At 37.5% G+C, this 24444-nt stretch overlaps 2 protein-coding genes across 3 annotated transcripts; both read right to left on the bottom strand.

The window, feature by feature from the left end:
• Positions 1 to 1758: 1758 nt before the first annotated feature.
• Positions 1759 to 15612, bottom strand: c4b (complement C4B (Chido/Rodgers blood group)). Its single transcript, XM_079343572.1, has 41 exons — positions 15465 to 15612; positions 14991 to 15180; positions 14709 to 14892; positions 14553 to 14623; positions 14365 to 14453; positions 14201 to 14283; positions 14024 to 14111; positions 13157 to 13280; positions 12900 to 13044; positions 12427 to 12539; positions 12182 to 12340; positions 11910 to 12077; positions 11626 to 11817; positions 11209 to 11352; positions 11003 to 11126; positions 9913 to 9984; positions 9596 to 9808; positions 9360 to 9474; positions 9005 to 9075; positions 8769 to 8908; positions 8477 to 8692; positions 8151 to 8202; positions 7968 to 8057; positions 7677 to 7883; positions 7160 to 7238; positions 6811 to 7003; positions 6606 to 6701; positions 5831 to 5993; positions 5395 to 5588; positions 5104 to 5262; positions 4945 to 5004; positions 4788 to 4878; positions 4533 to 4698; positions 4319 to 4409; positions 3371 to 3445; positions 3191 to 3293; positions 2998 to 3087; positions 2775 to 2882; positions 2574 to 2657; positions 2324 to 2456; positions 1759 to 2238 (listed from the first exon to the last, which is right to left on the bottom strand). Exons 1-41 carry the CDS (start codon positions 15533 to 15535, stop codon positions 2097 to 2099), a joined length of 5148 nt encoding a protein of 1715 aa, XP_079199698.1. The 5' UTR covers positions 15536 to 15612; the 3' UTR covers positions 1759 to 2096.
• Positions 15613 to 20428: 4816 nt separating this feature from the next.
• Positions 20429 to 23280, bottom strand: LOC306824605 (uncharacterized protein). Of its 2 annotated transcripts, none has more exons than XM_079344789.1 (5): positions 22939 to 23280; positions 22344 to 22703; positions 21902 to 22240; positions 21367 to 21768; positions 20429 to 21271 (listed from the first exon to the last, which is right to left on the bottom strand). In XM_079344789.1, the coding sequence occupies exons 1-5, from the start codon at positions 23000 to 23002 to the stop codon at positions 20910 to 20912; spliced, it is 1527 nt and encodes a 508-aa protein (XP_079200915.1). In that variant the 5' UTR covers positions 23003 to 23280; the 3' UTR covers positions 20429 to 20909. The 2 variants fall into 2 exon arrangements, with proteins under 2 accessions (XP_079200915.1, XP_079200916.1); XM_079344790.1 differs by having other exon boundaries at positions 22344 to 22449; positions 22939 to 23023.
• Positions 23281 to 24444: the final 1164 nt, after the last annotated feature.

The following is a 24444-nucleotide window of genomic DNA, read 5'->3' as shown; positions in this document are numbered from 1 at the left end:
TGCCCAGGGTCATGTGCATTATCCTATTATTGTGCAATGTCTTTTTATTTCTCACACTTGTTGCCAAAATGAACTCAAGAAATAAATGACAATCGTGACCATCAGGTGAATGCTCCCACTAAAGACCTTTTGCACAGCAGGTATTTCAAACTTCTCACTTGAGCCAAGCACGTGTGCTACAAGTCACATTCATGATGGAATCCATGCATGTGTCTCAGAAGGTCACAATCAGTAAGCATGAACCCGACCAGATCTCTTAGACTGGCACAGCTTAAAAGACAGTCATCATGCATTTAAATGAATTATTATGATGCATTCCTATGATTAAAATGTCAACTGTGAAGCTTGCGCATTCTAATAATAGACCAAGTGACCTTGATATTGACATAAAATTTCAACTGTAATTGACAGCGAACTGTGTACCAATGAGTGGGTGGTCCCACTCCATCAGTGCCTCCATCTGCTGGCAGCCTCCAGAAGAGCTCCGCCTTTGCTTTTATCCTTTCTGCACCTTAGACCACCCTCAAACCCTTGACCTTGTGTTGGCCTTTAGAAAGAGCTTAAAAACGAAGGCTACTGCACACCTAACATAACACACCTGGTCATTTACGAGCATATTTCAAAATCCCCCAATTCCTAGTTTTAGAGTTAATATTAAGACAGATTTTGTGTTTGTTTACTTGAGCATCTTCTATGTTGTACTGTATGTGTATTCAGTACATATATACTGTGGCAAACAACTTAATATAAAATAAATATGTACATTATCATTCAATCACCTCAAAGAGAGCAGACTCCTGCTCCTACTTAACTTCTATTGATTGATTGTTACTGTAAACATAAGCATAGCTCCACGCTGCCTAGTCATGACACACCATTGATTACTTAACAAATCTTCAGTGAAAAAGATCACTTTTTGAATGTTATGTTGCTGTTGGCTGCTAATGGTGCACCCCAAAATGAAAAAGTGTGTGATTCAAATTTAATGAAATGTCCAATGGCAGAGGCTGAAACAGTGCAGGCATTGATCTGGTTGTGATTGAAGTGATGGTCAGTACTCCCACGTTGTTTACATTGGGCCTAGCCTCAGAGATTAGAATAATATAAGCACATAAGCCTTCACTTGTTCCTCTCCTCTCCAACCATGCCCCCCGTCTCCTGCACTGCCCCTCCCACTGCCCCTCGTCATCACCTAAAAAAATAAAAAAAAAACATGTTTCGTATTGATACGATTGAACTAAGCATTTTCTGAAGCACATTTCTCAGCACATCGAGGGCTATGTGCTAATCATAAATTGGTATTATTGTATGTAATAGAAGTGGCAATGCCATATCACTATCTTTCTCCAGCAGGGGCAAGTAAATAAGTCTTATATGCAGACTGTAGCTGTCACTTCATATGTATGCACTGTGCTAACCCTGAAAACAACCCTCCCTTTCCTCATCTTGCAGATGCTGAGTAAGAAGGGGAGTGAAACTTTGAGGGGGGCTTGAGTCGAGCACAGAGACCCCTCTTAGGCCTTTCACTGCCAGTAAAAGAAAAAAAAAAAAAACTAAAAAATAAATATACATTCAGCAGGAGAGCTAAATCAAACCACTTCTCCAAACAGAATCACACTATTTGGAAAGATATGAAAGAAAAAACGTTTGTTTGTGCATGTACTGCTTCTTTCAATTTCTGTTAAGTTCCATTTGAAATAATTGTTGCAACATATATGTACAGTAAATCCTCTGAACAATCAAACAGATACAATGGCATTCGTTGGACAGCATTGATGTTTTTTTTATTATAACACATGTAGCTGTATGGGACAAAGAGAAATGATACAGGGATACATTATGTGTTGGATTATTTTTATATAAGTATATGTGATTGATCTATTCATCCACCTCCTGTCTGGCAGGCAGTCACTCTTAGTAAAGATGGATGATTTTACACAGTGCTTACATGACTTACATGACTGGATAGATATAATAAACGATAAGAGAAAAAAAAGCTCTCTGATTTCTGTGCATCTCACAGGAAGCTTCTGTAACAGAGCTGCACCAAACAGAAAAATCAGGTCTAATGGAAGACGTCAGTTTGGCAGGGTTCTTCACTGTCTGCAGCCATCGATCTTGTACCTCTGTATGAAGGCATGGAAGTCATTGCAAGCTTGTTTGTTTGGAGTTTTCTTACATTCTTGCTCTGAGGGCTTTCCTTCAACCCAGGTGTTCAATTCCAGTAGGTATTGCATCCTACAAAGAAATTGAGAAGTTATTAAGGTTAGGGTTATGGATTCTTTATAATCAATACTTTTATAAATAGTTTGGTAAAACTTACATGTTATTTGATTTGGTTGTGGGGCCATCTTTGCCCATAATCAGATACTGTTTTCCCAAATCCAGCTGTCCTTTACACTGACGTCTATTAGCAAACACTCGAATTGAATTCTCGCCTACAGAAGTATCTCCATCTAGTAGACAGATGTCGTTATAGTTTCAATATGTCTTTCAACAAAAGTGTAGTGACATAAATAGTCTTAAGTCCGTGTTTCAACATAACTTAATTTTAGGGGTTTTAATGTACTTACGTGATTTGAGCACCTCGATTATGTTTGTTCTGTAGAGCTCAAAGTTACTCTTCATGGAAACATTGAGGACTTCAACCATGTATGCTTTAAAAATAAGGACATACAAAGCAAAATTAACTTAAAAATGAATTTGAATAATGTGTCCATAATGTCACTTTGAAAGTAAAGATGAAGATGAAGACTTTGGTGTGCAGTACTGACCATAATCGACGGTAGGGAAGAAGCAAGCATGCATCAAACGCTTGTTCTCTTTCTTGGTTCTTCGACCTCTTTCTGATTTGAATGTGGTTTGCATTTTATGACAAGGTCCTCAAGAAAAGAAGAAAATAATGATTTACACATTATATCAACATTAATTCATTATTCATTCCATTGAAGAGATGTTTTTTTCTTATCTGCATAGGTTTTAAGAGTAATGTCCTACTCTCTGCACACTGGCACACGTCCTCTGAACACAGTTTAGAGATCAGCTTGCTTCTTTGGGGAGCCGAGTAGAACACATTACACTTTACATCTGAAAAGATAGCGCAAATGCTTTGTAAATCGTTGGCAATTTTAAACAAATATGTCCTCTCTATACTGAAACAAAAACTGAAAATGTCAAATAAAAAGCTTACCTGGTTCATAGTAATCATAGAACACAGCAGGAGCAGGCTGGAGAAGGCCAATTGGTACTCTCTGTATAGCATTAAAGGTAATGCATTCCTCTCTATCAAAGAGCTGGAGGGAGAGAAGACATCTTTAGTATGGGATGCACATCTTTTGCTTCAGTGAAGTTTAGTAGATCTCTGCCTTACCTTATCAAAATATATCAGCACCCTTCCATAGGACACCTCATAATGTGAAATGTATCGTTCAGGTTCCTCTTTTAGCTGAAAACACAAGAAAATACACTTTTGGACTTTCTTTTTATAATTTCCCTTGAATTATGATCCCTCCTGATGATGTTATGGTCAAAACTGTGTTCTTCAAGGGACATTTCTGGAAAGTGGTGACGAAGAGATTGGAACCACACTTTATGTGGACCCTCAGATTTATAAAAAAACCAAAAACAAACTGGAAATAGCCTGGTCCAGCCTGCAGGCAAATATCCCTTGCAAGCAGACCATTGTTAAGAAGAACAGTTACAGTAATGAGCAGACATTTGAAATAAGTCTGGTTGATTTGAAATTGATCTGTTTACTGTGGGGAAAGGAGAGAGGAGACAACAACACCAGAGAAAAGAAGGGAAAAGTCCCAAAAAAGATAGCACATGAAGGCAACAGCTAGTGGAACATGGTATGGGATACAGTGGTGTTTTAAAGACTGTTGATTAGAAAAGAAAATGTTTAACAGATTGACATTGTTTAGGCAGAAAAACTGCTGCGCTGATTCATGTCGATCGGTTCCCTCTCAGAGGTGGCATGGGCCTCCCTTAAAATCTGATTGACTGTTTGACTTATTCAGGCTACTGTTGCAACAGGTAGTAGTTTTCTTTACATGTCAAAATAGAATAGTCTCTTTTGTTATTACTTGTTATCATATGCACGTTTTCCCAGACAGAGTAAGGAATGAAATATGATATAAAAATAACAATTTGCAGGCACACTCCAGTGCTCTGTTTACACCAGTAAATTTGCTGGGTAACTAATACTGTATGTGGTTAACTTTTAATTTTAAACCTAACATAATGAGTCCAGAAAGAAAGGCTCCTCCCTCTTTCTCCTTTTGACAATGAGAAAATAGCATTACAAAGAGCTACTTACTTTGTCTAGGTCATCAGTTTCAGCCTCAAATCCACTGAGAAGAGTGATGTCAGCAATGGCCATTCCTGTGAGATTTCTACTCAGACTGTGACTATGCACAGCAAACCAAAGAGACAAAACAAATACGGTAGGTTTGATCCAAGGGATTGTGATATTTTAAGCAGGGATTCATGAGTAGTTGGAGAAAAGGTGGGGTTAATGCCATTGAACTAACCTGACACAGACCCTGTAAGTAAGAGTTTCTTCAGATTTTGAATTATCTCTCCTGTTTTTGGCCTGAACATCAAACCACTCAATCGCTGATTGAGGCATTTGCACCTCTGTGTCCTCGTTTTCGTTTGCGTAGTCGTCGTAGTATTCGTAATTCTCAATGATCTTAGCTGGAGACATAAAGTTCAATGTAAAGTACCTGTGTTGCTTTTATTATCTTTACATGTGGCTGTGATTTATTATCAGTAAAAAAGCTCACCAGTATACTTTACTTTTCCTTCTACTGTGACTTTGATAGAGACTTGTTTACATTCATCCTTGTGCTCCAGTAGATGATAGGCTTTCACAACCTATAAACAGATGAAACTTAAATTACAGCAATTTTTCAGCATGAAACAGACATTGATCAAACTTACCTTAAGTTTGGTTTTTCCTTTTCCTGTTAACTCCACAGCAATATTGTGCCCTGCGAGTTTCTATGACAATCAACGAGAATATAACAAGTAATCTAATGACAATATTGTTTTTTTAAAAGATGTACATTCAAGGGGAAAGCTCGACATTTTTAATGATACCTTAAGGTCTTTTTCCACCTTGTCCATCGTATTTTCCCATTCAAGCTTTACAATATCCCTCTTTGCTGGAGATGTAAACACTGCTTTTAGACTTGCTTCAGGTCTGACAGGCCTCTTTAGCTCATACTCTGCCAGGGCTTCCAGTGCCATGAGCGTATCCTGTACATTACATAAAACATCTCAACTTTCGTGGTTTGTCTGGACTGTTTAATGTGGGCCCATGCAGGGGATACAAGGACTAGATCCCAATAGATGTTTCAGATTTACAACATTCTCAAGCATCTGAATAACCTGTGTTGATTTGTAGCCTCCAAAACGGTTTTCTTGGGTGATTAACCAGCATGCTGCTTTGTTTGCCCACTCGTTTTTCCCAAGTTCCACTGCAGCAAGAAGGGCATAGGCTGTGGTCTCTATTGTCATGGCATCTGAATTAATTTTATTCTTTGGGCTGGGATTGGATGTCCAGAGATAACAGCCATTCTCTCCTGATAATAACAAAACGGATATAATAAAAATCATAAAGAGTAAACATTTTCTTTAACATATTTTTCACATTTGGGTTAAACATTTCCATATTCCATCAATTTTCCAGTTTAGGATAAATGCAAAGTCTGTCTGTCTGTTAATTTGTTCTCCATCCATCCGTCCATTCATCCAACAAACCAATCAATCAACCAACAAACCAATCAACCATCTCTCTCAAACCATTGATTTTGATTGGACATGCCTTCAGTAGCGAGTTGTTGAAGTTGTGTCCAGTAAGCTGAATGGTCTGTTCCTGATGGAAGGCAAACTGCAAGGCAGTAGACGGTAATGGCAACAGCATATGGATGCTGAAGCTCCTCAAGGTGTGACTGGAGATAAGATGTTGACCTTGAAATACTTGCCTCCTGGAAGTAGGAGAAAATTAGTCAATACTCTTGCAGGTGTAATGTTAGTTTGCAAAATGTATACACTTCATATGACAAAAAGAACAATTACATGGACTTCGTCAATGGACGAGCGAATGAGAAGTGAAGGAGGTGGAGCCAGGACCACACTTTTCTCAACTCTCAGTCATGGTTACACTAAGCCTTTGCCTTTCTGTGATCCCTCACTCAATGTGCAGAGTTTTCAAGACCACTGCAAACGGTTTTATCTAGTTCCTGTGGTCAGGACCTTGAGGGGTTGATTGTTTTCAACTGTTAAGCAATGCATCCCCAAAAGATCAAGGAAAAATACATGTATCCAAAAGAATAAGGATATGAGTCTGAGATACCTGGCTGTTTTTAAAAATCTTGTGCCCCAGGATGATGCACAGATTTTTTTACCTGATGATTGAAACGTTGAAACGACTGATGGCGCTTAAGGAAACGTGAGGGGATCACAAACGTCATCATGACTTACACTTTTGGCATCATGATTGTCTAAACAAAACTGCAATGAAGTCTATCCAATAGATGAGGTTTAGCCAACACTGACATCCCAAAACTCAATTTATGGAAGTCTTTAGATTGTCTTACCGCGTTATTTCTTTCTTCAGAATTTAGAGATTGAAGGGATCGTTGTAGTGCCAGCGTTACAAAAGCTGTGATGGACATGTCTTGATCTTTGTCGTTCTGCATGAATCACATCCATAAATGCATTCAAATAAGCATTTAATACTTTTTTTTTCTTTTTTTTATAAATTTGCATGCTGTAAGATGTCTGTAGTAGCCTCGAGCTTACCAGAACTCCTCTGTGCATCACTTGATGCGGGTCAGTAAATGAACCATCATCCCTTTGCACTGATAGCAAGTATCTGACTGGATGTCTGATCTCTTCTTCTGGTACAAAATTTGCCCTCCTGCCCTGCTCCCCATAAATCTCTTTCTGACGTTGTGAAATCAGTGATAGTATCTTCACAACAAGAGCAGTCACCCTGAGGACATAAAATGAAAATTAAGGATGAAGAATGGAGAGGAAAATTTGATTTCAAATTTTAGACAAGGGAAAGGAGGAAACTTGATTTTCTGTGTCAATACATGTAACTCCAATCCAAATCCAAAATCAATAGCAGCATGACACATGCACTCACCAATTACTTTGTGTCACTGATCTGAACGAGCGATAAGATCCATCAACTTTGTTCTTGAAAGTTATAATCCTTGCATGACCTAGAACAAAAAGCGTACACTTTGTTAAAAAACAAAACAAGTTTATTTTTCTATTATTGACATTTAAGAGTCAAACCAATCATACAACAAAACTGATAAGAAACAAGAACATGAAATAGTATATGTATGAATATGTGTCTAAGATATGAGGAAAAGATATACATACATATTGTTAACAAATGCTTTTTACAAATATGATTTGTGATGATGCCTCTCATGTATATGTACTCTAATTGTGTTCGGGTTAGAGGTAGGGTTAGGGTCAACCCAAGACAATCCGGGACCTTAGTGTATGAGAGTGTACCAAAAACTAGTCATAATAAACTCTAAATAGGATCTTCATGAATTATGTCTTAATTGAAGTTTCAAAGCTGTGTTCAGTCACATAAAAACAGCGTTCACAAATGCCAAAAACATTATTGCTTAATGTGCGCCTACCATGCTCAACATGACCCAGGGCTTCATCTCTGGTACCAGCAGGCAGTTCAAACCACTGCCCACTGAGGTCAAGGTAGCGGGTGGCAAAAACTGTTGGAGCAAATTTTCCCATTGTCTGTTCTAAACATCCCGTAGGCAATTTGATCAAATCGAAAACTTTCTCAGGAGAAAGTAGGTTCTTTGCATGTGAACTGCCAAATCCTTCTCCTGTCAGATATGAGCATAGTTATTATTGAGCAAGTGTTATAATAAAGGTTTGACAATTGTACATCTGCGTCTATGAACACATACCTTCCATAGAAATGAATATATTTGAGCTGGATTCGGGAACTATGTCATCTGGTAAAGATCCATCAATAATGAAAGTATCTGTTCGCTTGCCTGTCAGGATGAGGAAAGTAGAAAATAAAATTAAAATGACTCCAGCCATAGAGCAAGCAGCAACCATCATGAAGACATTTTGAAACAACTTACCATCGAAATTAATCAGTTTGGTTAGTTCTTCTCTCTTTTCCATTCCTTCTGTCTACATAGGAGAAAATAACAGTGTCCTTTGGTTTTACCCAATTATACAGGTAGACAAAGCATGTTCATTTTAATTAACATTACTTACTATTTTAAAGAATTTATTAATAATGTATGCGGGTTGTGAGAAATTGTTGCAACTGCTTTGACAGGTTATCATTTACTAGGCACAATTCAAATATGACTTCCACTTAGTTATATCTTTCGAAATGTATATAAGCAAGTGTATGTATTGTGTAAAAAAAAAAAGCAAAATATAAATCCTCTGTCCTCACCAACACATTCAAAGTCTTTTCAATTGCATCCAATCCATTTTCATTTTCAATATCATAGATGCGTATTTTGATTGGTATTGATCCGGTAACCATGGGGACAGCAGAGAATGACACAAACTGGGAGGACTGGGACTTCAAAGTGATGTTAACGAAGGATGTCGTGGTGGCCGAGCCGGGGGAACAAAGCCCTTCAACTTGTTCCATATGAACTGCCAACTAAAGAGGAAAAAACTTTTTTTCAAACAATATTTTAATCATGCAGTCGTTTGTAACAGTGCAAGGTTATTTGTACCTGTAATGTCTCTTGGCCATAGTTGTAGATGACAGGTGAAATAGAGAGTTGCTCATATTTTCTTACTGAGTAAGGCAGTCTCAGGGACACAAATACCCTCTGAAATGCTCTGATCTCAGATGGTTTTACGACACAGAAACCTGAAATAAACAGTCATAATAATTTAAAACTTTTAATAAAAACACTTTTAAGTTAGATACCCAGGATGCATTTGTGAAGAGGAAATTTGTTTTTACCAGTGGCTGCAGATAGAGTGACGACCTGAATCTCCCATGTAGTGATTGAATCTGGAAGAGCTATAGGAAAGCTAAGGATTTTCAATTGATTAGTCAGTTTTCAAATGTATTCGGCAAACACTTTGTTGTTTGTTTGGTGGATTGTTGACAGGCGAGGGACAGACATTAGAATTTGAAAAACATAGTAGAACGTATTTTGCAATTTACAAACTGAATGTTATAAAAGGAAATTCTCCCATTGTTGGCGTTAGACCCCACAGCCATTTAACAAAGGTTTCTATATAAGCAGCTGTATCACTGTGGAAAATAAAATATAGTTTGAAAACTATCTCAACTATGTATGTCCACCACTTACCTTTCTTTGCCATTTACATCAAATTCTTTGAAGTCAAAGCTCGGGGGGAAAAGTCTTCGGATGTTTTGACCAGCATTTTCCAAGAAGTACTGTTCAATATCTTCTAGTGTTGCAGCTTGAAAAAATAATTAAAAAGTATTGTAATTACACCATGTAAAAATTGTGCTAGAAGTTTTAAATGTGATGTCCTGTATAATTGGAGTAAGTTTAATGTCCACAGGAACATTTAATCTCACTCCTTCCAAGTTCTTTCCAGGCAGCTTCTTTTGTCTTCTTCTGTCTCAGGCGTTCTCCTTCATGGCAGCATTTTAAAAAAGCTTCTGCACACAAAGGATTTGCTTCGACCATAGAGACTCTCCTCACTCTTTCCTCACAAGTTTTTCTCATTGGGATGAGAGAAAAGCCATGAACGCAACAGTCTTTCAACTTTTCGTCTGAAAAGTTAGATCCTGAAAAAACCCAAGATTGTAGTAAACGACATTGGTGCATATTCTTATCAGATGTATCAGTTAGTTCAACGTCTGTTGCATGCATATTATGAAAATGATCTTACTTAAAGTCATGATTTCTTGTTGAAGGTCCACAGCACGTCTTTGTCGTGTGGATTGTGAATTACAGCCAAGACCTTTGAAAGTATAACATCATTAAAACTTAACATGTGCTTAGTATGTGGATAGTTGCTCGTACAGCAGGAGCAATAGTTTCGTTTTAATATGTCAATGTTAGTGTTTTCCTAGTCTAGACACATGGGTATCTGCAAAAGTCGCAATGTAATGTTTACGATATATCTTAGATGGCAGGCCATCCATTTTGCCTTTATGATAATGCAACACATAGGCCTGGGCTATAACACTGTTATGATATTTATCACAATATAAAACATTTCAGCGGTATAATTAATTATCGTGATATAATTTTCCTTGATATAAATAAAACAAATGTTTGATTTAAACCTATAATTACACCAGACAAGACAGTTGATGCTACGTCAACACCACAAACCCTTACCACCATTTAAAAACCATATCACCCTATACCGAAGGAAACTTCCTAAATGATGTAAGTACCCGGCCAGTAAACTGTGTTACTGCGCTACAGCACTTTTCTAGCACTGTGCGCTGTACTTATGACACTGAAAGGTTCTACAGTTAAACAGTTGTTTTTTTTCAACTTTCACTCATGTACAAATATCAGACTTTAAATTAGACTTAAACTAAGAATTAAATAAATTTGACATTTATTGTGGTAAGTATCAATGTCATCACTGAGATTACATTTTTTAAGGTGATTTTTATTTTTGTCATATCGCCTAGCCCTTATGCAACGTCTAATTGGTTATATTCACAGTATAAACAAGTGGAGGACATGCCGGAGAGCAGAAAAGAGTTGGAAGCAGCTGTCGCGCATTGTTTTACAGTTAAAAACATTATCATCCCTGCTCCTTTGCTTGTGGGGATTTTCCTGTTTATGCCAATCGTTCTTGCACAAATATTGTATGGGGTGGCAGGAAAAACTCTGGATAAAGTCAGGATGACAAATTCTGCATTCTGTATTTACATGCAGCTCATCCCAACAATTTCAAGAAACGTTCAGGGTTATATTGCGTGTTTAAAAATGGATGAAGAAAACATGTATTGTCATACTCTTTCTCGACTTTTTCTGGGAATTAGATACAAATGAGAGTCCAGCCTCTGTCAGTACTGAAGCAGGGTCAGATCCTCCCGCGTAGGAGCATCCAAGGTCATATGACTGCATAGATGAAAATACCTGTAAGGCAGGAACAGGAATACATGAGTTATATAAAAACATTAGTTTGATATGCGACAATGTGAAAGTATGAAGGTCTTACCTGTTGGGCTGTGAGTCTATTGTCAGTTTTGAGAGCGTACATGGCCTTATCAACGACCACCATAGCCACTCTGGCTTTTTGACCATGTAAATCAAATTCAATATTAGCCTTCTGTCGAGGTTTAAACGGTCCTGTAAGTTTCACCTAAATGTGTTAGAGTCACACATTAGATTTTCAGACAATAAAACAAAACGTCAAAATATATAAAGTAATTGAAAAAAATAAAATAAATCAACATATCTTTTGTATGGTGACAAGACATGGTAAACTGCACGTGACAAAAGATAAACAGCTGTATTTTTAAAAGTCTGTTGTATTCTTATGATACAGAATCATCCAACTCAAATGCACACTCCTCCAACAGAAACCACTTTCTGTCTATTTACTTTCTCTCTCTTATCTGTGCTGTTTACTCACCTCGACCTTTATCTCACATTCATCTCTGACATCGACCCACACCGAGTCGGCAATGACGTTACCATGCTGGTCGTAAAAGTAGCCAATCAAACGGAAGGACGGGACCATATCACTTGTTATCCGCAGGTGGTCTGTAACTAAAGTGCCTAATCTGAGAGAATCCTGTTTTATTAGCATCCCACGGCTCAAGATCTACAACACAGTTTAAAAAGCAAGTGTGAATATCAAAGTATTTTGCTTTTCTTTGTAAAAAAAAAAAAAAAAAAGATTTGGTTGTGACTTACCATATAGTATATAAACTCATTATTTGGGCCATTTCTAGTGTGGTAATTTACAACGAGTGACTCCCCCACAGAGTATATCTTGTTGGTAAAACTCAGGTAAAGGTAGCTGTTGCTTGGAGATGAAGCTTGTTGTATTTCTTTTCTTGTCTGCAGATCATCTGCAGTCACCTGATGATAATGGATTTTAAACAGTTAATCTGAATTTAAGGAAAATCCAGTGCTTTATCAATGTTATAACACCTTTAATTTTAAAATTGGTCAGGGACAATTACTTGCAGAGTAATCTGAGCTGCAGTGTTAATATTAAACAGACAAAACACTGCCCCCTCCTGGTTAGTTGTGCCTTCCTGAGGCTCCTCTGTGGTTGATGATGCTTCAATCCTTACAGGCACACCAGCTGCTGGGGAGCCATCAGGGTGACGCATGATGACCTTTTATAACAACAAACAAATGATGTAATATACATCATAAAAGATAAGTACTTTGCTATGCACCGATATGATCATTTGGTTCATACCACCACATCTAGTGGATATCCAGGGAGGAAATATGAGCGTGTTCGAGAGAGATCAATGGTGTACTTCTGGGACACGAAAGGAAGATAAACTTCAGCCTCTTGTATTTCACCACCTGGAGCAAATAAAAAAAATTAAATTAGCGATGCCATGAAAACCACAAAGATATCCCTATTCATATCCATTGTAGACCCTCTCAAATAAGGGATATTTCAAGGTGGTGGTCTTTGCATTTTAGGATTAAATTATTATTTTTACTACTACTAGTATCTTTATCTACTACTACTATATAAGTAGTAGTAGTACTACTACTAGTAGTAGTGCTACTACTAATCTGCTAGTAAAGTTCAACATTTTGCTTGACAAGAGGTCATTCTTTCTTCAAACAATAATAACATACATTTAGAAAAGCGTACTGTTTAATGCCAATTAGTTATTTGAAAGTTGACTGATAGTGTGACAGAGTTGTCTTTACTTTGTATGTCAGTGACGAACACTCCCAAGTAGAGTTGTGATCCTCTGTGCTGTAATCCAGAGAGGGTTAGGTTTTGTTCTTGGAGTTTCACACGTAAATCCGCCATCAGGAGAGAAGCTTCTGTAGAGTCAGTTTCACTCTGGACCTGCAGGAAAAGATGTGTTTTTTTGTTTTTTATTAGTGATGCAATATGTGATCTGATCTCATTGTGTTTAAATGAGCCACTTTATAAATGTAAAATAGATGTGTTTCCTCACTGAACCAGTTAATTCAAGTCCCCTGATAAAGACAGGCTTCCTTTTTTGGCCATCTCTTCTATGTTTTTCCACCACACCAAACTGGCAATGGTAAGCCCCTCTAACTTTCTCGCCATATGAATACCTAGAAAAAAAGGGACAAAAAAATTCAGTCGTTTAGGAATTATATCCAACAAGGTGTCTATTAAAAGCCAGGAATTGTGTATACTTTATTAATTCAAATTTACGCTATTCTAGGGTGTCAAACTCCAGTCCTGGAGGGCCGGCTTCCTCAGACTGTTAGACGTCTCCCTGCTCGGACGCAGCTGAATCCAATGAGTGACTCGTTATCAGGCTTCTGCAGAGCTTGATGACAACACATTGGTTTAAAGCAGGTGTGTTAGCGCAGGGAGACATCTAAAAGTCTGAGGAAGCCGGCCCTCCAGGACTGGAGTTTGACACCTGTGTTCGAGAGACATGCTTCTCACACACACAGACACACACAGGATACAGGCCTAAATCACACACAGGCACAAACAGACATGCAATTGTTGAAGATGAGTGCAGGGGCTGCCCACAGAAGGCAACCCTGAGCTGGTGGGGGTTCAGTGCCTTGCTCAAGGGCTTCTCTGCAGTGCTCAAGAATTGCTCAAGAACTTTCATATTTTGCTCCGCATCAGGACTTTAACCAGCGACCCTCCAGTTACCAACCCAAATCTCTACGGATACTGCTGACCTGCCGAATGGACTGTGTGGAGGCCAAAGTTGGGCCTATATTCATCCATTAAGATGAATATAGGTTTAGACTATTGATAAGCAGTGTAAGGCTGATTAAATATTGTAAACTGTGGCAAAATGTGAAAGTAGGTTTAATGAATCAATACTCACTTGGCTGAGATGGTAAAGTTAAAGTGTTCAGCATTCAACAAAATAAAGCTCTGCTTCAGTCCAATGTTCACCTCAAAACTTGGTAAAACTATGAAAAGCAACAAGAATGTGTTATAAAGAAGATACATGAACTGTGAGGAAGAACTAAGAAATATATTTTCAATTGTATTGGCTCACCAAATTTTTCGACTTTGAACTCTCTGGTAGCTGCATTTTCTTCATCTCCTTGAAAGTGTGCTCTAATCTTCCACATGCCCAATCTTTATAAAGAAACACACACGGGTTACCTCAAAGTTATTGCCCTCTGTTGGATACATTTGATTGTAAATCTCTCTACATACTTAGAGACATCAGGTATCTGGATTTGGCCTCGGATTATTCCTCCTTTTGCACTCTTAAGAGAATGTATTACTCTGTTTCCAGCTGCATTCTATTATCACACACAAAAAAGAATCCTGAAATAAAGCAAAGTACTTAACTTATACTTCTGAATATTTGATATCGTCTTTGTGACTAAATATGGACTCACAAATACTGATAACTGGAACACTTCTTCATTAAGTCTGAGTGTCTGGTCAAGAGTGAATATTCTGTACATCACTAAAGAGAAGGACACACACAGAATCCTTTTCAGTCTTTCGAGTGGATGAATACTTCACATTGTTTTTCAGTTGTTGACTTTTACCCGTCTGTGTTGGGTTGTAGACCGGTTGATCGGTCTGAATGAAGATGTGGCCCCTGTGTTTTGATACCAAGACCTTTGTGAACTTCCGGCGCCTGTCCCTGAAGGATGAACTCTCTGCCACAAGGTTAATGTAGGGAACTGAACCAGGTTTGGTGGGGATTGCTGAAAAAACCTCACTGTTTATCTGTAAAACAAAAGTAATAAGTTTGACTTAATGACATACAAGCTCCATCAAACATGTTGTACTTTTTACATTTATATGAGTGGGGAAAGTTCTCATACCATGAGCTCAACTGTTTTGATCGTTCCTTCCTTTGTGCACTCGGCAGTTTTCTTCTCAGACAACAGAGTATTAGTGGTCTCATCCTCCAGATAGAGAGTAACCACATTATTAAGATGAGACCGTCCCATCTGGACAAACACTTTCTCCTTCACACCCACATGAAACACTCCTGGGGCTGAGATAAAAAATCTGTACACAAATGTAACAAAGCAGCATTTACTTACATTTACATTGATATACACTATATTTTATTTATATAATTTGAATTCATAGACTCCTGTGTTAAAGAAAATCTTCCAAACACTAATGCATATTCTGTATTAAATTATCACAAATGATGCAATCAAAATAATTTCATAACTGTTATTGTGATGGTCTTTAAAGATAGAAAGCATATTTTAACTCAAATGTCAAATGTCATCTACGTACATTACATTATATACAGCCTACTCATGCAGCTATTCTACATTTACCTATTGTCCAGCGAACACTGGGATTGCATGGTAAAGACCAGGAGCAGAATAGAAAAGATGTAGCGCTCCATGGTGCAGCTCCTGTCCTTCTGCCTTCTCGAACATGGAGTCTTTATTAGGTTTTGTTATTCAACTACCCCTGTATTTCACAATCCTCGGATCTTTCAGTGCCCTCCCTCATTCCTTTTTTTTTTCTTTTCTTTTTTTTTTTGTTTACCTCCAAGACAACTTTGACAGAAGTATCATTCCTCAGACCTAAACTGAGATAATCCTTTAGTCCAGTCTACAAGTTGAAATGTATAATATATAACATTTAAACGGATGTGTGCAGGTTCAGAAGAAACAGATTAACTAAAAAGGATATCAATACAAATCAGATCATAAAGGACTAAGATGATTCTGTTGTGTTTAATTTGATCAAAGTTTATTCTATATCAATGCCTAGTTTGCAACACTGTTTGTTTCTGTTTCATAATGTGTAACTAGGCTCTCATTGGTTCCTGCAAGTCCGGAACATTTCCCCAAAATCATGTGATTTACAAGAAATCAGGTTTAAGCTCAGTGAGTTTGGGTTGGAGTGAGAGCTGTTGACTCTCACACATGGTTCAGGAAAGTATTTCTTCCAACCCTCTCCATAAATCAAATTCTTCAGCTAAGTGACCCAAGATTGTGTTTAATAGTAACAACAAAATAGTAACTTGATATTTTTATCATACACACATGTTTTAATGCAGCTCTTAGCTCTTAACTTCTTCATTTACGATCTCTGTCATGCATGCCCCAAACTGCCAAACTATGTTCCGATCTGGCAAGATGGTAAAATAGTGACTAAAACACAGATTTTTTTAACCATGTAATCCAGCAAGCAACAGATACACAGAGAGGCAAGATTGGAAAGAACTTATTTTAATATGACATAAGAGTTACAAAAACCTCCAAGGGTAGCAGGATACAATAATAACAATCACAATAATAACCATAATGATATGTTCATAATAACATATTCACTTTATTGCTTCTTTCTTGTGTAAAACTCACTGGTAGGAAGTGAATGGACACAAGGACAGGTGTAATGTGGCCACATCTCTTGCTATGTGTTGAAATCCTTTCAGTAACATTTTGAATGAACTACATTCAACAATGCACAATCAGTATTAAATGGATAGGCCTTCATTAACAGTATAAAGTATGTAATTACATTTCCTTTGTTTGTTTTTTTAAAAATTATAACATGGTATTAAAGGGCTGAGAAGCGCACTTTTTATATTTCGTAATAAATACCTGGATCATCAACATCAGGCTCAGAACAGCTAAGAAAACAGTCAAATGTTGGCTCTTGTAAATTAACAACCTAACTAACTATCATCTAAAGTCATCGAGGAAGACATGTAGATATTTGCAGAAAAATGGGACATACAATGATATAAAAGACAAAGACATATTTGACACATGAGATAACCATCTCTATCTTTACAAGCCACAGGCTAAGTGGCTTTGTGCCATGTCTTCCCCAAAATCTTTTTTAAATGAAAGGAACTGGTATTTTGGGAACCTTTCTTGTTTCTTATTTATACTGAAATGTAATTATGACACACATGAAAACAATATTTGTTTAAAATGTGAACATTTTAGTCTCCTGCTGCAGCCTTGCCAAGGGTCGCCTTCAAGACGGAATTTCAATTGAGATTAGAAGAATCACTTTTGAGGAACCTATGTATTACTAAGTTCTGAAGTCACAAAAATCACATAACTTTATCAATCAAAACTGTGGTAAACATATTGATATACTCACTTTCAACAATTGGTTTGAAATCCAGCATGGGTCCTGCAAAGTCAGAATGTGTTGACTGATTGTCTCTGCACACAAATAAATATGTTGCCCTTTCTTTTATCACAGTGAGAACGAAGAGGGAGGAAACAGGAGACTGGGGCAAGATGTCCATCCACAACTCCTGGACTGGAGAAGTTACACAAGAATTGCGTTTGGACAATCAACACCAGACTCCCTGTCAAACTTGGATGAACAGCAATTTCATTTCTCAGCCACAGAAGTCAAACCTGCAGTGGATGTATGGTTCGAAGGAAAAATCACAATAAATTAATTCACACTATTGTAGGAATATATATCTAAAATATACTGAAATATTTAAGGCAGTTGCTGTTTTGTTAGCTAGGGGAGTGAAAAATAAATTAACAATCAAATGAAGTCGTCTTTACTCTCAAAGATGTGACTCAAGAATTGTTATTTATTGAACACATTTAAAACTAATCTTTATAAATCTTTCAAACAGATAATGACTTTTTTTTTATCAAAAACTCTTTATTATTTTGTAACTAATATTTTTTTTCGAATCTTGAAAAAGTTTCAGTTTTTTATTAACTCATACTATAAAGTGAAAAAGTATTTAAATACTCACATAATGCACCATTAATAGGTAATAGTAGTCCAAATAAAGCAGATTCTTGTAATGCATCACTAAAAAAATATAAACCTCTTATTTCATGTTGTCTAACATTCTCAAATATTGTAAAGTTCTCTCTCCTTTGCGTCCGTCCTCGACCGCTGCTCCTTCAGTTTGCCTGTCCATCTCCCCCTCTCGATCTCTTCCCCTCTATCCATCTCATTTCATGCAGGAGTGGGGTTACCTAAGAGATTGGGTCTGAATAGAGAAAATCTCTTTACTACAATTAACTGTGAAAGTGACAGAAGGAGAAGAAGGGAGGGATCTTTGGAGGGGTTTAGACCCAGAGAAGAAAAGGGGAGAGGGAAGGACACAAGTGCGCATGGCAGGCATAGCGACATTAAGTTAAAAACGAATATTTGCACTAAAGATTCAACTTCAGAAATTTGAGTGAGATTTATCTTTCTTGAACGTAGGAACATTTTTTTAAAGTTTAATCCATATATGCAGATCTTCACACCATAATATTTGGTTGTTGCATTTCACATTGAATTGACTAAATATACCCAACATGATATGAGGGGAGAGTACTGATTTATATTATTAACTGACAACTGTAATACTAAGGGTTGATTTTATGAGCTATGTTGTCAATAGTGGTGCACACTCTCTTAATAATTGTTTACTTTTCAGGTTTGCCCATCCTAATACCTGAAGTGGGATCATGCCCAATAAAGTTGCATTACACTGATCCCAGTGAAAGTGAATTATGCTGATCCCCATAATCTCTAAATATGCAAAGGGAGTGACCACATGGTTTCCATGGAGCGATGTACACAAAAGGGTGTGGCGTGGGAATGTCCTCAGGGGTCAGGAGTGAGGGTGAAAGGGTCAGAGGTCAGAGCCAGCTGGACAGCACACAAGAGAAGATGAGGGTGAGAAAAGGAGGCAAGAAGGGAGTCCACAGACGGACTGACTGGACCCAATGGGACATTAACATTGAACTGATGGGAGGCTCACTGACCAACATCTTTTCAGAGAGAAACTAAGCTATGACACACTCATGTGTAATGGTCCGTGGTAATTGACAAGTGACAAGACCCTCATTGTGGATGTATAATCAGTTTTCAAAATGCAGCCTTGGATTACAAACTATACATACACATTTTGTTGTTTTGTTTTGTGAGATTATTTAAGTAAAGGATGCAAACAGACTCTCAGGGTTTTAAAGTTGTTGTAAACATTAAAACTGGATTGTTTCTAAGGTGTTGAAAGAATATGGAGTTTACTTCTTTTCAAAATGATCCCCAGAGCAAATAGTTAGTCAGTTAGTTAGTTAGTTTTTATTGTCTCCCGTAGGAGAAATTTGTTTTGGACACGAGAGAATGTCACGTTCACATCTCGTAAAGCACATCACAAAAAAAGCATGGCACAACACAAAGGTCTGTTTACATACAGCATAACTTCATATCAACACAGAACACACACACTCTTCATTAGTATTTTCTGCATACACTCTACCTATTGCACATATACCCATACAACATATTTAATTCTATTGCACTAATTATTTTATTGCACTCCTACTATTCTATTGCACTATCCTATACCATTGATTTTATTGCACAGTTCCTTTATGAATCATCTCTCTCTCTCTCTCTCTCTCTCTCTCTCTCTCTCTCTCTCTCTCTCTCTCTCTCTCTCTCTCTCTCTCTCCCTCTCTCTTACACACCACACACACACACATACTATCTTGCACTATGGGTTATGAGTTTAAAAGTATGAGTAAATTGGGATTTAGAAAGATCTATTTTTTGTGAGATAAGGTTAAGGGTTGACTTTAGGATTAAAACAGTCACCATGTATACAGTCAGTGACAGCAGTTACTGAAGCCATATCACACTAAATAGACTGCATTTATATGTACTAAATACCAGCACAGCTAAAGGCCAAGACCTCAAGTTTGTTATTTCTTTTATACAACAGTTCCACAAACAGAAAAGATTCAAAACTACAATGGGTTATGACCTTTTTATTTTTATTTTTTAATGTTAATTTTGCTCCACCAAGAAGCTCTGTAGCTTGTCAAGAACTGGGCCCCTCCATTTTCGTGCATTCTGATTTTTGTACTTCAGAGTGTTTGTCTAAATCCTCTTTTCCAATCTGCAATAATTATGTGTGTAACATAACTTTCTAATGTTTCTTGTCATGTATTATTCACCAAGTTTTTTTTCTTATTCTACCTTAAATAAATGTAATCTACAACCTACAGCAACAAGTACCATCTGTAAATAAAATACCATTCAATCCTGTATCCAAAGGCAATGTGTTAAGAAAAAAGTTTAATGTCTCAACTAGAAATACAAACTCAATAAAAAAGTGTTTATGAAACAAACTATTTACTAAACTCGATGCGAGTTGCAGTCACTTCATACAGTTTCAGAGATGGATTAAATAAACATTTCCTGTATGAATATGGTGGATAATTTCCAGTTCACATAGTCATAAATGCTCTGTGCACATCCAGTGTGCAGACATGAAGGAGAGTGGCTTTAAGTTCGGTGTCTCTATGTTGCTCCAAGTGAAGGTCAGGTCAGTGAGGGCAGCAGGCAGTCAGAATCTGGGGCCTTACTCTGGTGGTCTCAAAAAGACAATCTTGGGGCCCAAGCCAGGGGGTCAATATGCAAATAGTAACCCCTGAGTGAAAGGCGAAGAGCAGATCAATGTTCTCACATTACTCTTGCTACCCATGACTGTGAATGTGGACGCCTACACACCACAAGAGGGTTTCATATCTAATGAAATTCAGGCTTGACAATTGAGCAGCTGTGTTTTAACAAAGGTAGAAGAATGACGTTATAAGTGAGTTAAGATAACCATGATATCTACTAAAATCCATAGATCAGTGCCTTCTAGCTTCATGTTACAACTGTAAAACACATGAACCTGCAACAATGATGGAACAGAAGACATTTTTTCTTAACACTGATAAATAATTTATTCATTCAACATGCTGAAACTGTAACATGTTAGCTCCCTGCACTCAGGTGGCACATGTGGAACAGAGGAAGTTCAGTTTTTCTGTCTGTGACAAGCCGACCCACTGCTGCCCCCCAGTGGCTTCTATGGCACCTGACGCCTCACAGTCATATATCCCCTCAGATCCTTGTCCAGGTGCCCAGTTCTGGTAGCAGCCTGTACTTGAACTGGTCCAGAACCAAAAGTTCAAATTACACGTGTAGCGTAGGCCCAGCCACACATGAAGGGATGTGGCATTTTTTGCCTTTTCAGCCACCTTCACCTGAATTTCTTTAGTTGTAATGTGTACCAGGTCTACATGGTGCCTTCTGCAGTAACTCATGGCGTCGATCCATGTCAGGTTTTTCTTGATTAGGATTAGGTTTCCTTTCGGGAGATAAAAAAAAGTGGGAAAAAATGATAAAGTATTTAATTTCATTATCCAAATTAATGTAATATAACATAACATCAATATTTTATACCTGGAGGCCAACTCTGACTGTTTTCTGTTGTCTTGGGGGGTGAGGGTTGGGTAGTTTGCTTTAGTTGAGTTGAGGTCTTAGCTGAAGTCCGCATCAGTGTTGTTGAAGAAGCATCACCTGTTGTTGCCTGGACTGTAGCATTAGGAGGGAGTTGTGTAGCTGTTACATTGAGCAATTCTGTAGTTGTATTTGGTGTCACAACCTTGACAGTGGTTGTCTTTTCTTCTGTGGTAACATTTGTAACATTCAATCCATTGGAGGAAGTCAAAGTAAAATGATATGTGGTTGTGAGCTCTTGAGGCGAGGTGTTCAGAGGAGTTGTCAGATTTGTCGGCTGTTCATTTGTTGTTTTGCTCAGCTGTGTGCTTGGTTGAATGGTGGTTGCTGGGATTAATTTCCTTGCTGTTAGATGAAAAAATGGATGAAAAATAAAGAATGACAATAACAAAAGTTTTAGTACATTTTGTAAGCAGTGAAAATGGCTTCAAACAAATCATTTTTAATGAGGAAAAAAGCATGTAGTACATCATCTTACCCCCACGACAAATAAAAGCCTCTGTGCGCGTACATCTCAGGTCGTTCCACCTCCCATCATTTCCGAATATACCTAAAACACAATCCTGGCCTTTAAGGTAATTTGGCTGACCTGGTTTCCAGAAACGGAAGGATGAGTTGCTCCCATCAGACCACTTCCAGGGATCTCTGAAGAGGCCGATCCACACATTTTGTGACAAAGAAATGTTAAGCACTGCCTTATTCTCCTCCACAGAGTGTATGCTCACAAGCTCAGATGATAAGCCTCTGCAGTGATTCTGAGCATTCCTCCAGGATTTGGTCGTGGCAACAAAAATGTGACTGTCACTGTCAACATTTCCTGAAAATCCAAAGATTTGATATTTTAAACACAAAGAAGCAGTGCATAAAAAAATGTGACTGCCATCCTGAATGACTGCCTGTAGCACCGCTGTGTCACTCACCCTGACAAACAAAACTTCTTTCCGTTCCACATTCACTTTCAAACCACTCGCCGAGTGGATCCATCACTGCACAGGCATCTTGATCCGTATTTTGTGGTTCTCCTGCCTTCCAGTTAAAAAAATCAATTTTTTGATAAGGCCGTGACCAGTGCCACTCCCACACGCCCTCACTCTCCAGCCCTATCCAAGCTCTGGTAATGTTAGTTGCAACTAAATTGATCAAATTATTCATATCTGTAATGTTGTGAATTGAGGCCAAATCAGAGTACATCTGTCTGCAATAGGTCTTAGAGTCAACGTAGTTCTTCCGTTGATTAATAAGGTGAAAATCTGAAGATCCTATTGCAAAGGAGAAAAATCCTGTGAAATGACAGGTAGCATGTTACGTTAGTTTGAACAGCTACAGTATTAACAGAAACATTCTTGTAAGAGATAAAAAAGCTTCTATATTATTAAGATGTTTGTATTTTTCCTTTTAAAACGATAAATGCCTTTACAGATATGCAATAGAACTAACGTTTTTCTGTCATACATTTATATGTGTGATAGATGTGAAACAATAAAGAGCAGTGCAAGGCATGCATACTGTCCAAACCTGAGATAAAAAGCAGATGAACAGTCTGAGTCCTCTTCATAACAGTGAATCTTTTTTCAGTCATGGTCACAGCAAATAACTTGACATAGATAAAGGAAGAAAAATTAGTCCATATAATATTCTGTTATGAGTTGCTGATCCTGCAGTGTTGTCAGCAGCACAGTGTTTCCTGTAAGAATGCCACTCGGCTTGTTGAGGGACCTCTTAAGAAGCAGACGGAGACAAAGCAGTTTTTCAGGATTCTTTCTCTCTTGCATAAATGGTATGATACAGGGTTTCCATTCAATTTAGATTGAATGATATGATCACAGCTGCTCAAACAAAAAGAGTAACAGCAGACAACTGTTGGAAAATGTCAGCTTATTAAAATATCTATCTTTTTTTTCTTAATTATTATTACTGTGTTATATTAACAGGTTGTGTATACAATAATGTGGGCAGATTTTGAAAAAATAAACAACAGATACCCCTACACCAATTTCACTGGGCTAAGAAGCCAACAGAAAGTCCATGAGATACATGCAGAAATAGTCTCTTTAATAAAGACATGAGTGGTCAAAAAATGTAGGTGCTCACAGTTCAAAAAGGGAACATCTGGGCAATCACTGACCTGGACTGGTTTCAAAAAACTAGCCACACATCTACAGTATAAAATAAAAAGTCCATTCTGAATGATGCTTTTGATATATTGTCCTAAGGTTAAGACTAATAGAGAGCATTTGTTGTTATGGAATGTGTAAGAAATGTCTGCCACCTCCTGTCCCATAAACAAACAAATGCTTAAAAAGGATAATTGTTAACATAACACATATTTGAACATTTTCTCCATCAGTCAAACCTATTTATTGTTCTTTGGTGCTGCCTAAAGTTTATTTTGAAACATCAAATTAATACAAATTCATCAACAAATTATCAAACTGATATTTCTTGAAACCACTTAAGTACTGTGAAAAAGAACCTTAGTGCTGTGAAACAACAGAGGTCTGATACACGGGTCTGTTGCATCCTAGTATTGAAACTTCTGGGGAGCTTTACCTTCATCAAGGAGGGTGTTCCAACAATTCAGCCAAGTTTTCCTAAATGTGTTTAAAATAAAACAAGGCTTAGATTGACCTGTTGTTTTTTTCTTTCATAAAATATCTGGATACTTACACAGCATATTGAGTATTATTAACAACTTAACCAAATGAAATAAAAAGGACGATAACACTTCTTGATAGAAATTGCAGTACTACAGCACTCAAAAAGTAAAAAGGAGAGTTTGAAGATGAGCTTACAAAATAGTACACTGTGTTACATATTTTAAAGTAAAAACTAACAAACAATACAATATAACATTGCTGGAGGAAGTGGAGGTTACACTGTGCAATAGTAGAAACACCCCGCCTGTTAAAAGGTTAAAGCACTCCTTTAAGGTGCGGCTGTCCGTTTGTTCTGATTAGCTCTATTTAGGCATACTTACAATTTGAAAGTAGGGTATGATATTGTGAAAATGTTCTGTATAAC

The sequence above is a fragment of the Symphodus melops genome (assembly GCF_947650265.1).
Source record: "Symphodus melops genome assembly, chromosome: 5".
Lineage (NCBI taxonomy): Eukaryota > Metazoa > Chordata > Actinopteri > Labriformes > Labridae > Symphodus > Symphodus melops.
Note: the sequence above shows the minus strand (reverse complement) of the source record. Positions and strands in the feature narration are given on the sequence as shown.

What these genes read in the sequence shown, in the direction of transcription:
- c4b (XM_079343572.1), bottom strand. Translation starts at nt 15,535, where the DNA reads ATGGAGCGCTACATCTTTTCTATTCTGCTCCTGGTCTTTACCATGCAA. An exon ending in ACAAGAAATCATGACTTTAA is followed by an intron (nt 9,809 to 9,912) that starts GTAAGATCATTT and finishes GGGTTTTTTCAG; the next exon opens with GATCTAACTTTTCAGACGAA. An exon ending in CGTGTGCCAGTGTGCAGAGA is followed by an intron (nt 2,883 to 2,997) that starts GTAGGACATTAC and finishes TCTTTTCTTGAG; the next exon opens with GACCTTGTCATAAAATGCAA.
- LOC306824605 (XM_079344789.1), bottom strand. Translation starts at nt 23,002, where the DNA reads ATGACTGAAAAAAGATTCACTGTTATGAAGAGGACTCAGACTGTTCAT. An exon ending in AAGAAGTTTTGTTTGTCAGG is followed by an intron (nt 22,241 to 22,343) that starts GTGAGTGACACA and finishes TTGGATTTTCAG; the next exon opens with GAAATGTTGACAGTGACAGT. An exon ending in GGCTTTTATTTGTCGTGGGG is followed by an intron (nt 21,769 to 21,901) that starts GTAAGATGATGT and finishes TTCATCTAACAG; the next exon opens with CAAGGAAATTAATCCCAGCA.